The sequence below is a fragment of the Eschrichtius robustus genome, chromosome 3 (assembly GCF_028021215.1).
Source record: "Eschrichtius robustus isolate mEscRob2 chromosome 3, mEscRob2.pri, whole genome shotgun sequence".
Lineage (NCBI taxonomy): Eukaryota > Metazoa > Chordata > Mammalia > Artiodactyla > Eschrichtiidae > Eschrichtius > Eschrichtius robustus.
This window is the reverse complement of record NC_090826.1, coordinates 10,222,369-10,235,830: the sequence shown is the minus strand read 5'-3', so window position 1 is coordinate 10,235,830 and position 13,462 is coordinate 10,222,369. Positions and strand designations below refer to the sequence as shown.

The following is a 13,462-nucleotide window of genomic DNA, read 5'->3' as shown; positions in this document are numbered from 1 at the left end:
TAGACTGAAGGAAGAGATCTGCCTTCACCAATGTAGTGGGCATAATCCTATCCTTTGGGGGCCTGAATGGAACAAAAAATCCAATTCTCACCTTCTCTCTCTTCTTGCCCATGAACATTGAAGCTTGTGGCTCTAGAGCCTTCATACTCTGAACTTACACCAGGGGTCCTCTGGTTCTCAGGCCTTCAGCCTCAGACTTGGAATAACACTGTCAGTTCCACTGTTTATCAGCCTTAAACTTTGGTCTGAGTTATACCATCAGCTTTGCTGTTTCTCTAGCTTACAGACAGCAGACTGTGGGACTTCTCAGCCTCTGGAACCATGTAACCCCTTCCCATAATAACTCCCCTCTAATATATAACTATATATACAGCTGACACTGGAAACATGGGTTTGAACTGCTTGGGTCCACTTACATGAAGATATTTTTCAATAGTAAATATAGCACTAAACCATCTGAAGTTGGTTGAATCCGAGGACGTGAAACTGTTGATGGGGACAGCAGACCATGAGTTGTATGAGGTACATAACAGGTATTTGTTATATATCCTGATATGCTGATGTCAAAACATTCTATGCCCGTTTTCCATAACGGGGAGAATCAGGAGGTATTAAGGGAATAAAGTCAATCTCTAATTGACATGAACTAGTCCCCCCAAATGGTATAATTTTTAACACACTATAAAAATACTAAAAACATGTTACATGCCTACATGGTTTTAAAATTTTGCCAAAAGGAATTTGGATGTCTATACTGGCCACAACTAGGTTAATTCAAGAAGGACCACTACCCACCAATGACAGGCATGGGTTGGTGAGGACCAGAGGCTCAGCTTAGTTGTATAGATAACACCTTCCAGAACCATGGGCATTGCCTTGTGTAGTGAAGCTTTTTCCCAGCACATACAAAGACCAGAAACTGAGACTAAAGGGCCCACCAGGAGAACAATGAGGACTACTCATGTCCAGGATCATGGCCTGAGTCAGCAGTGAGGACCCTGCCAAGAGCTCTTCATGCTATTGGCTCATTGGCGACTGAGTATGTTCCCCTTGTGTGTATTAACCCACTGAACAGCCACAGAAATAAGCAATGTGGTAAGAGATGCCCCAGATAGAATAAAGAATTTGCTGGAATGGTAAGGTTTCAGATTATAGACAACTCAGTGCCTTTTTTTGGTTGTTGTTGTTGTTTTTTGTTTGTTTTTTGTTTTTACCAGTAACTGAAGATTACTGAGGTATAAACTGCAAAAACAGAATACATCATGGGGGGCAGCAGTCGGTTTACACTGGGAGTCTCTTTATTTCTGACCATTTATTTACAGCCATCCACCCAGGGATAACTCCAACATGTGCATCTCAAGCCTGGACTTCCTTCCAGAAATTTAGATCAATATTTCAGACTCTATAAACACATATTCCTGAATGTCCCATCAACTACCTGAGTCAAGATTTCCCCCTGCAATCCTGCACCCTTGCTGGATCACCTTTCCTTTCCCCATTCACATTGATCAGATGTTGGAAACCATGGGTCAGTTTTCCCTTCAGGAGGCACCTTTGCCTAGATTTCAGAGTCCAAGTTCTCAGAAGAAAGTTTTTGATAGAGAACTAGGCAGAATACCAACTAGGCAGGGGTATTATAGCTGTATACAACAGGCTCGGGATGATAGAATGTGTTTTCTCCACAGTGAGGACAGGGGCTGGAGCTAATCCAGATAGTTCTGGGACGTCCTAAGTCTCTAAGGATCTTCAACAGCTCAGCCTTAATCTGGACAAGTCTCTCTGGGTGGAAATCTCCCTGAGAGCTGTAACTCTCCCGAGGGGCAGGGTACAGCTCTTGACTTAAACTGAGCAGCCCGGAGGTATGTTGCAGCAGCTTCTCCATGATGGCCATGGAGAGGAGGTTCCCACACATGCTGAAGGTCCTGAGCTGGGAGCAGTGGCTCAGGGCAGGCAGGATGGCCTCAAGTTGGGAGTCCATGATCCCACACAGATCTAAGTCCAGTTCCTGGAGCGTGGCTGCAACTTTCTCCAGCAGAACTTGGAGGAGCTCAGGACTAAAGTTGGTCAGAGTGACACCACTCAGATCCAGGGCTTTTAGCTGACTGATGTTCGGGCACTGGGACAGATGTGTCAAGTCTGATTCTGTAAGCAGGCAGTTGGTTATTGAGAGGTTGTCCAAGGGGGTCTTCAGGCAGCTGGAGAGAAACCAAGGAATTAGGTCTTGAAAACTGGAGTGGCAGGTGAACTCCAGGTGAGAGAAAAGCCCAAGGTCAAGGTTGTTCTGACCATCAGATAAAGGTCAATACCCAGGATACCCAATCTCATTTTAGCCTGAGTCCTTTCATCTTCCTTGTGTGACTGGGTCAAGTTCACAGAATCTTGAAAGCTCTCTTTCCTCATCTGTCAAGCAGAATAAAATTTACTCTACTTCCTTATGAGGATGAATGAAGATTATGGCATGGACTAAAACATGCTCAGCGGAGAGTCTTACACAGAGTTTCAATCAAGTGGCACCACTGAATTTTAATATTGGGGGACACGAAAAAAAGTGTTTTCAACTCAGGTTCCTTCAGTCCATGCTTGGGCCCCCAGCACCTATATCTCAGGCTAAGTGAGAGTCCTGGGTGATAAGCATAGAAAACCAACCTGGACAAGTTCCCAAATCATCAACTGTGGTTTTCCAGTCTACAGGGGCTCACTTATACCCCTGCATCACCTGCAAATCACCTACCCCTTTTTAAAATCCTTTTGGCTCCAGCTCCTTAACCATCCTCTCCAGAATCATGCATTTCCCATATGTTAATTACCTTATCTGGAGCACAACACAACTTTTGCTGAAATGAATTTGAGACAGGCTCACTGTGGTCACTAAACGGGTGAGCACAGAGCTTCTCTTTAGAAATGTTCAGGTCAGCTTACATATTTTACTAGGTCATCTGCTTAAAGATAGATATCTCTTCCTAAGGCAGAAATCACAAAACCTCCATTGATAGATCTGAATCGTCTAATCTGGACCTTTTTAGCATGGTGTCCTTTTCCAGAGCCTCTCTGTCAGTTTAGCCCTCTACCTTGATTTGTGTGGTTATGTTATACCACACTTCAAGATAGAGCAGCAAAGGAGACAATGCATTCACATTCTATTGTTGTGTTTATTGTTACTCAGCCAGTGTGGCCACACTTACCTGAGCATTTGGTCCAGGCAACCTTCAAGAAAGGAGGGAGATTCCATATAGAGATCCCGGAGGTGGTGAAGTCTGAGGAACTGAGAGGTAAACTGGACAATGTGCTGCTGTTCCTGCTCCTCAAAGGCAGACAAGTAGACATGGGAGAGAAAGAGTCTCTGCACATTACTCATCTGGCCCAGGAGAGGAGCAAACATGGCCAGGGTAGACAGATGCCAGGTGCTATTAACTTGCACTTCTTGGATACAGTCCAGCTGCACCCTACTCAGGACTTCCTTAATGTTTTCCATGGACGTTGTAATGATCTTCAGCTTCTTACAGCACAGGTGTATGGAACCTTTTCTCTGCTCCACCCACCTGATAAGGTCGATGAGGAATTCATCCAGGTTACTTTCCTTGAGGCGAAGTTCTACATACACCTCCAACAGAGCTAACGGCTGCTTTGTTCTTGAACTGTCCTCAGCCACTGGTGCCATCATTGAGCTTGAGTGCACATGGGAACTGGATCCAGACCACATCCTCCAGAAACACTGTCCAGTATTCCTTAAATCCAGAACCTGCAGCTTGCACCTCCTGTGGGGAAACAGAAGATTGGCAGCGATGGTTTAAGAGCCACACATAATGAAACCACAGTCTCAGAATTTAGGCAACACTCAGACTTCCCACGTGTGCTTTTACTTCACATTCCTGACATCACCTGCTGCCTTGCCCTCTTCTTCCCTCTCTGCCTCACCTTCCTCCATCTTGTTTCCCCTTCCATCCTTCCTGGTTCTCCACTTCTAGTACCTTAAGCATCACTAGAAAGATGTGGGGGCATGTTCCTTCAGGTGCCCTTTCATCTTAGGTACTCCTACATTTCTGGAAGGCATTTCCCAAAGTGAACTCAGCAATGGCCAAGGCCTCTGAGCCTCTTCGTTTGGCATCATCAGAAGCCTCTAGTCCATCAGCTGGCCACCCACTCTTACGACACCAGCTGCCTCTCAAGGATATCTAGGACTCTACCAGGATACCTGGATCAGACTCACCTGGGGCGATCCTGCTGGGCAACTAGGACATCAATACCATCCAACACTGCTTGTAAGGTCCCCCGGTGAGGCACCTGCATCAGGCCCCCCAGAGGCAGGCGGACAAAGGGCCAGGCTTGCACCATGGCCTTCAGGGTCTCACTGTGTCTCCCGTAGAAGGCCAAAATGAACAGTGGTGGGAAGAGCTCGGTGGGCAGATACTCCAAAGTGGAGATGGCTGAGGCCTCATCCCTCAGCAGGTCCATTGCTGCTAGGTCCAAGAGTCTGAGTGGGTTCCAGACACTCATGCTGACTCTGCTCCAAAAGGAATCCTGTGAATATTTGCAGGGAATAAGTCATCCTTCTCAAGCCAAGCATGAGTAGAGCTTCATGTGTCTCCTTACCCTTCAGAGGAACCAATTCAGGGCCAAGGTCACTGCTCCAGCAGCAGTGGAAGAGCCTCCGTTTATCCAAATTCCACTCTGGGCTCTGTTGGCACAAAGTCATAGCTCTGCCCCTTCTGGCACCATAAGAAATGTCTCACAAGTACCATGGAGATGGAAATATCAACCACTAGCCTATCCATTTCCATCCATTTCTTTGCTTAATGATGTCTTGCTGGGAGGTGGGTACCATGAGCCTGAAAGCTGACCCCAATCTTTTTTGGGGGCAAACTCTCAGATCATCACTTAATGTCCTAAGACTATGGGAATAGGAGAGTTATGTGGACCAACACAGCCTCCATCTTCAGTTCCCACAGTTAACCTGGCTGGGATAGATTAAGGAGATACCCTTAAAATGAGTGTCATTTGTGCACAAACTAAATATTTAAATGTCAAGAAATAAAATTCCAAATAGATAGATGTTTCTCCTTCAAAAGTAAATCTTGTTGGTTAAGATATTTAAAAATGATATACATCAAAGTGCATATCAAAATGTTTGGTATTAAGGCAAAGCTACACTTAAAGGCAAAACAAAAACCTTTAATCCATTCTTTGAAAAGGAAGAAAAAGGAAAATCTCCCTGCCATCCCTAGCTGCATGCCATCATTCAAGACCAGATTACCATAGATGAGATCTGGGTGTCCTTAACTGAGATTGTTAACTTACCAGCTCTGATGTGATTGGCAGGGTATTCAGACCTCAGTTCTGTTGGAGAACACAGGCAGTGACACCAGAGCAAGAAAATTCTGCATCTCTTCTTTGGTACCTGAGGCTTTTGTAGATCTTTCTAATCACATCATCCCCCTTTTCAACTACTATCTTCCAATCAGAAAGTTATACCTAATTAGATTCTAGAGTGTCCATCAGGTTAATCCTGATTGGATCTTTGTCTTTCTTCAGATGAGTTGACTGAATCAGATATCCATTCAAGAAAGAGAAAGAATGGGGAGCGGGGGGCAAGAGAGTCAAGGAATCATTTCTGATTCACTCCACAAACATTGATCGAGTTTTACTAGTATGGACAGTTGTAGCTCTGGGTGTGAGACAGGAAGGGTTTAATCTCTTCCTGAATGAGAATAATAATACCAAAAGCATTATTTTGGGGGGATCTTCAGCCAGATCAAAATAATCAAAATGTCCCAGAATTTTAAAAACTTTCTAAAGACAGTGGTTTCTTTCCCCCCAAAGCCCCAATATAAAGAAGTCCTAAGGAGGAGATATGGGGATATATGTATATGTATAGCTGATTCACTTTGTTGTAAAGCAGAAACTAACACACGATTGTAAAGCAATTATACTCCAATAAAAAGATTTTAAAAAAAGGTCCTTGTGTCAAGTTGCCATTTAAGTGTTATGTGGGTAACATAGCAGATCATGAACTGATTCAAGGAGCAAGAGAAATGCAACTGGGGATGTGTTGGTCCTCCAGGCTTAAGTCATGGCTTCTCTGATGGTGGTCAGGTAATAATCACAATGAGAAGTAAGGGTGGGGGCTGAGGAGTATTCAGCTGAGTATACATTAAGTGACCCTGGGAATGACCCAAACAGTGTAAAATATGTTTGTTTTCTTCCCTATTTGGCAGGCTTGAGATTAAAATTTTTTCTCTGGATGGAGTCTAGAAATTTACAGGGAGTAACTAAGGGAAGACAATGTTATCTTTGAGCTCCTTACTTCCCAGAAAGATGGGCTCAGCTCAGCAAATTGGCTTAAAAACACTAAATATGAGAATGTGAGTGGGGAGTGAGGCACCCAGCCCTGGGAATTTGGACATTTCCAAGTCTAAGAGCCACTGAGGGTGGCGCTGTGGGCTTTTGGGAACTTGGAGCCAGGGAAATAGTAAACATGGGTCAGTTGCAAATAACCCTGTCCTCATCATGGCAGCTGCTACCAGGAGGTATTTTCTTCTAGGTTCTTCCCACAGAGGATGATTCCCAGATGGCAATTAGCCCCAGCCACTTTCCAGGGGCTTTGGGAACCAAACCATAATCCCATTGGCCCCTTTCCAAGTATATCTTGATAATTCCTGTTTCCTCAAGCTTAGCTAAGTTCAACACAGGTTCTGACTGAGGCAATGCCATTAAGCTCAGAAATAAAATTCTGTTTTTCTCCTCATATTTAGCACTGCTCACAAATTTCAACCCATTTCCCTCACAGAATTCAGAAGCTCTATTTGGTGTTTAAGTGTCTGTCACTTTCAGGGATGACTCCCACACTGGGCTGCATCACAGGGAGATTCTTTTAAAATTTCAAGACACAAAGCAAGTGAGAACCTTCCTCAACCCCAAAGAATTCTCCATGCCTCTCTTTCCCCCATTCAACGTGATGCCCAAACATTTCTTTTTTTTTTTTTTTTTTTTTTTTTAATTTATTTATGGCTGTGTTGGGTCTTCGTTTCTGTGCGAGGGCTTTCTCTAGTTGCAGCAAGTGGGGGCCACTCTTCATCGCGGTGCGTGGGCCTCTCACTATCGCGGCCTCTCTTGTTGCGGAGCACAGGCTCCAGACGCGCAGGCTCAGTAGTTGTGGCTCATGGGCCCAGTTGCTCTGCAGCATGTGGGATCTTCCCAGACCAGGGCTCGAACCCGTGTCCCTTGCATTGGCAGGCAGATTCTCAACCACTGCGCCACCAGGGAAGCCCCCAAACATTTCGTATATACCACTGGCCACCAAGGCTGGGATTCTTTGAAGGGTGTTCTCCATCTTGGTATCTGTTGGAAAAATTCCATTCGCTACATTTCTATCCTGGGCATAAATGGTCTTTGCATAAAAATGAGGTAAGCTGGATTGTACTCAATAGACATTTTAACTCCCAGCCTTTCAATTGTCTTTATTAATGAGGTGCAGTAGAGCGAGATTAGTAACAATGATAATCATAAACATTTCTGTTGAACACTCACAAGGTGGGCACTTTTCATCCACTTCTTCAAATAACCTTCACAGAAAATGTAAATGTCACTGCCCTTTTCCTTATTTTTAGGCTAGTGAACCCGGTTCTGGGCCAGGGAGAAGAAACTGCCCACTTCCAGGCAGTGAGCAATTGGTAGGTTCCCTCAGGTGAGAGGCTCAGAAGGACCACACCACCACCACCACTGAGTTGTCAGACATCCTAAATGTTGGGAAGGACTGACTAACAGACTTCACATGAAGGTCAGTGCAAATGGAGAAATCCATAAGGACAGACAGTACATCGGTGGTTGTCAGGACCTGAGAGGTTTGTGAGAAAATGGGGCATTACTCTCAGTGGGTACAGAGTTTCACTTGGGGGTGATGAAACTGTTCTCAGATTGTGGTGACATATCTGCAATTCTGTGAATATACTAAAAAGCACTGAACTGTGTGCTTGAATTGGACGGATTGCACGATATGTAAATTTTATCCCAATAAAACTATTATATATATTTTTAAATGTGACACTTCACACTATGGTTTTTTTTTTTAATTTTGGAAAACATAACTACTTTTGGTAAAAATGTATTATTTATATTCATCTGTAATGGGTTAGGAGTTGCTATGCATAATTGAATTAATAAATGAGTTTTTAACATCTACCTGCTTTAATTAATATTGAAAATGATGTAGATATAACCCACATACACAAAAGCTCTTTGGGATCCTCAATACATTTTAAGAAAATAAAGGAGTCATGAGATCAACAATTTGAGAACAGCAGAGCTAGGAAAAAGTTTAGCAGAAATGAAAGCAGTGGTTTTTCCCTACCAGTGTGAAAGTTAGGTGACCCTTCTTTCCATGTTTTACTGTTATATAATCCTGCACACACCACCCAAGCACACCTGGTATGGTCTGAATGGTGAGGGTTAGCCCAGGGTGACACAGCCACACTTTATCTGCTCCTTCTCAGTTGCCTGTCTTAGTTTATACAGCTAAACCAATCAAAAGTGCTAATACCTGTTATTGTCTTCTTCATGGTAAAACCCTTGTCCCTCTCATTTCTTTTTTCTCTCTTCCTTTTGGCATAATTTCCCAGAATAATATTTCTCCAGTTTTACTGAAATATAATTGACATATAACATTGTATTTGTTTTATGTGTACAAATGAATTATCTGATGTATGTATATATTGCAAAATGATTATCACAATAGATTTACTTAACATCCATCATGTCACATTGTTACAAATTTTTTTCTTGTGGTGAGAACTTTTAAGATCTACTCTCTTGGGGGGAGGAGAGAAGATGGCGGAAGAGTAAGACACGGAAATCACCTTCCTTCCCACAGATACAGTAGAAATACATCTACACGTGGAACTGCTCCTACAGAACACCCACTGAACGCTGGCAGAAAACGTCCGACCTCCAAAAAGGCAAGAAACTCCCCCCGTACTTGGGTAGGGCAAAAGAAAAAAGAAATAACAGAGACAAAAGAATAGGGACGGCACCTGCACCAGTGGGAGGGAGCTGTGAAGGAGGAAAGATTTCCACGCACTAGGAAGCCCCTTCGCGGGCAGAGACTGCGGGTGGCAGAGGGGGGAAGCTTCGGAGCCACGGAGGAGAGCGCAGCCACAGGGGTGCGGAGGGCAAAGCGGAGAGGCTCCCGCACGGAGGAGCGGTGCCGACCAGCACTCACCAGCCCGAGAGGCTTGTCTGCTCCCCCGCCGGGGCGGGCGGGGGCTGGGAGCTGAGGCTCGGGCTTGGGTCGGATCGCAGGGAGAGGACTGGGGTTGGCGGCGTGAACACAGCCTGAAGGGGTTAGCGCACCACAGCTGGCTGGGAGGGAGACCGGGAAAAAGTCTGCAGCTGCCGAAGAGGCAAGAGACTTTTTCTTGCCTCTTTGTTTCGCTGCGCGCAAGGAGAGGGGATTCAGAGCGCCGCCTAAACGAACTCCAGAGAAGGGCGCGAGCCGCGGCGATCAGCGCGGACCCCAGAGACGGGCGTGAGACGCTGGGGCTGCTGCTGCCGCCTCCAAATAGCCTGTGTGTGAGCACAGGTCACTCTCCACACCGCCCCTCCCGGGAGCCGGTGCAGCCCGCCACTGCCAGGGTCCCGTGATCCCCGGACAAATTCCCCAGGAGAACGCACTGCGCGCCTCAGGCTGGTGCAACGTCACGCCGGCCTCTGCCGCCGCAGGCTCGCCCCGCCTCCTCCGTACCCCTCCCTCCCCGCGGCCTGAGTGAGCCAGCGCCCCCGAAGCAGCTGCTCCTTTAACCCCGTTCTGTCTGGGCGGGGAATAGACGCCCTCAGGCGACCTACACGCAGAGGCGGGTCCAAATCCAAAGCTGAACCCCAGGAGCTGTGTGAAGAGGGAAGAGAAGGGGAAATCTCTCCCAGCAGCCTCAGAAGCAGCGGATTAAAACTCCACAAACAACTTGATGTGCCTGCATCTGTTGAATACCTGAATAGACAACGAATCATCCCAAATTCAGGAGGTGGACTTTGGGAGCAGGATATATTAATTTTTCCCCTGTTCCTTTTTTTTTGTGAGTGTATATGTATATGCTTCTGGGTGAGATTTTGTCTGTATAGCTTTGCTTTACAATAGCTTTATTTTACTTCACTATATTATAGCCTCTTTCTTTCTTTCTTTCTTTCTTTCTTTCTTTCTTTCTTTCTTTCTATTTTTTCTCCCTTTTACTCTGAGCCGTGTGGACGAAAGGTTCTTGGTGCTCCAGCCAGGCATCAGGGCCGTGCCTCTGAGGTGGGAGAGCCAACTTCAGGACACTGGTCCACAAGAGACCTCCCAGCTCCACGTAATACCAAACGGCAAAAATCTCTCAGAGATCTCCATCTCAACATCAAGACCCAGCATCACTCAATGACCAGCAAGCTACAGTGCTGAACAGCCTATGCCAAACAACTAGCAAGACAGGAACACAGCCCCATCCATTAGCAGAGAGGCTGCCTAAAATCATAATAAGGCCACAGACACCCCAAAATACACCACCAGACGTGGATGTGCCCACCAGAAAGACAAGATCCAGCCTCATCCAACAGAGCTCAGGCACTAGTTCCCTACACCAGGAAGCCTACACAACCCACTGAACCAACCTTAGCCACTGGGGACAGATACCAAAAACAACGGGAACTACAAACCTGCAGTCTGTGAAAAGGAGACCCCAAACACAGTAAGATAAGCAAAATGAGATGACAGAAAAACACACAGCAGATGAAGGAGCAGGGTCAAAACACACCAGACTTAACAAATGAAGAGGAAATAGGTAGTCTACCTGAAAAAGAATTCAGAATAATGATAGTAAGGATGATCCAAAATCTGGGAAATAGAATAGACAAAATGCAAGAAACATTTAACAAGGACGTAGAAGAACTAAAGAGGAACCAAGCAACGATGAAAAACACAATAAATGAAATTAAAAATACTCTAGATGGGATCAATAGCAGAATAACTGAGGCAGAAGAAAGGATAAGTGACCTGGAAGATAAAATGGTGGAAATAACTACTGCAGAGCAGGATAAAGAAAAAAGAATGAAAAGAACTGAGGACAGTCTCAGAGACCTCTGGGACAACATTAAATGCACCAACATTTGAATTATAGGGGTCCCAGAAGAAGAAGAGAAAAAGAATGGGACTGAGAAAATATTTGAAGAGATTATAGTTGAAAACTTCCCTAATATGGGAAAGGAAATAGTTAATCAAGTCCTGGAAGCACAGAGAGTCCCATACAGGATAAACCCAAGGAGAAACACGCCAAGACACATATTAATCAAACTGTCAAAAATTAAATATAAGGAAAACATACTAAAGGCAGCAAGGGAAAAAAAACAAATAACACACAAGGGAATCCCCATAAGGTTAACAGCTGATCTTTCAGCAGAAACTCTGCAAGCCAGAAGGGAGTGGCAGGATATACTTAAAGTCATGAAGGAGAAAAACCTACAACCAAGATTACTCTACCCAGCAAGGATCTCATTCAGATTCGATGGAAAAATTAAAACCTTTACAGACAAGCAAAAGCTGAGACAGTTCAGCACCACCAAACCAGCTTTACAACAAATGCTAAAGGAACTTCTCTAGGCAAGAAACACAAGAGAAGGAAAACGCCTACAATAACAAACACAAAACATTTAAGAAAATGGGAATAGGAACATACATATCAATAATTACCTTGAATGTAAATGGATTAAATGCTCCCACCAAAAGACACAGGCTGGCTGAATGGATACAAAAACAAGACCCATATATATGCTGTCTACAAGAGACCCACTTCAGACCTAGAGACACATACAGACTGAAAGTGAGGGGATGGAAAAAGATATTCCATGCAAATGGAAATCAAAAGAAAGCTGGAGTAGCAATTCTCATATCAGACAAAATAGACTTTAAAATAAAGACTATTACAAGAGACAAAGAAGGACACTATATAATGATCAAGGGATCGATCCAAGAGGAAGGTATAACAATTGTAAATATTTATGCACCCAACATAGGAGCACCTCAATACATAAGGCAAATACTAACAGCCATAAAAGGGGAAATCGACAGCAACACAATCATAGTAGGGGACTTTAACACCCCACTTTCACCAATGGACAGATCATCCAAAATGAAAATAAATAAGGAAACACAAGCTTTAAATGATACATTAAACAAGATGGACTTAATTGATATTTATAGGACATTCTACCCAAAAACAACAGAATACACATTTTTCTCAAGTGCTCATGGAACATTCTCCAGGATAGATCATATCTTGGGTCATAAATCAAGCCTTGGTAAATTTAAGAAAATTGAAATCGTATCAAGTATCTTTTCCGACCACAACGCTATGAGACTAGATATCAATTACAGGAAAAGATCTGTAAAAAATACAAACACAAGGAGGCTACACAATACACTACTTAATAACGAAGTGATTACTGAAGAAATCAAAGGGGAAATCAAAAAATACCTAGAAACAAATGACAATGGAGATACGACGACCCAAAACCTATGGGACGCAGCAAAAGCAGTGCTAAGAAGGAAGTTTATAGCAGTACAAGCCTACCTCAAGAAACAGGAAACATCTCGAATAAACAACCTAACCTTGCACCTGAAGCAATTAGAGAAAGAAGAACAAAAAAACCCCAAAGCCAGCAGAAGGAAAGAAATTATAAAGATCAGGTCAGAAATAAATGAAAAAGAAATGAAGGAAACAATAGCAAAAATCAATGAAACTAAAAGCTGGTTCTTTGAGAAGATAAACAAAATTGATAAACCATTAGCCAGACTCATCAAGAGAAAAAGGGAGAAGACTCAGATCAATAGAATTAGAAATGAAAAAGGAGAAGTAACCACTGACACTGCAGAAATACAAAAGATCATGAGAGATTACTACAAGCAACTCTATGCCAATAAAATGGACAACCTGGAAGAAATGGACAGATTCTTAGAAATGCACAAACTGCCAAGACTGAACCAGGAAGAAAGAGAAAATATGAACAGACCAATCACAAGCACTGAAATTGAAACTGTGATTAAAAACCTTCCAACAAACAAAAGCCCAGGACCAGATGGCTTCACAGGTGAATTCTATCAAACATTTAGAGAAGAGCTAACACCTATCCTTCTCAAACTCTTCCAAAATATAGCAGAGGGAGGAACACTCCCAAACTCATTCTACGAGGCCAACATCACCCTGATACCAAAACCAGACAAAGATGTCACAAAGAAAGAAAACTACAGGCCAATATCACTGATGAACATAGATGCAAAAATCCTCAACAAAATACTAGCAAACAGAATCCAACAGCACATTAAAAGGATCATACACCATGATCAAGTGGGGTTTATCCCAGGAATGCAAGGATTCTTCAATATACGCAAATCAATCAATGTGATACACCATATTAACAAATTGAAGAAGAAAAACCATATGATCATCTC

At 43.8% G+C, this 13,462-nt stretch overlaps 1 protein-coding gene across 1 annotated transcript; it reads right to left on the bottom strand.

The window, feature by feature from the left end:
• Positions 1-1,621: 1,621 nt before the first annotated feature.
• LOC137760504 (PRAME family member 4-like) lies at positions 1,622-4,494 on the bottom strand. Its single transcript, XM_068537495.1, has 3 exons — positions 4,208-4,494; positions 3,183-3,755; positions 1,622-2,195 (listed from the first exon to the last, which is right to left on the bottom strand). Exons 1-3 carry the CDS (start codon positions 4,492-4,494, stop codon positions 1,622-1,624), a joined length of 1,434 nt encoding a protein of 477 aa, XP_068393596.1.
• Between the last annotated feature and the right edge of the window lie 8,968 nt (positions 4,495-13,462).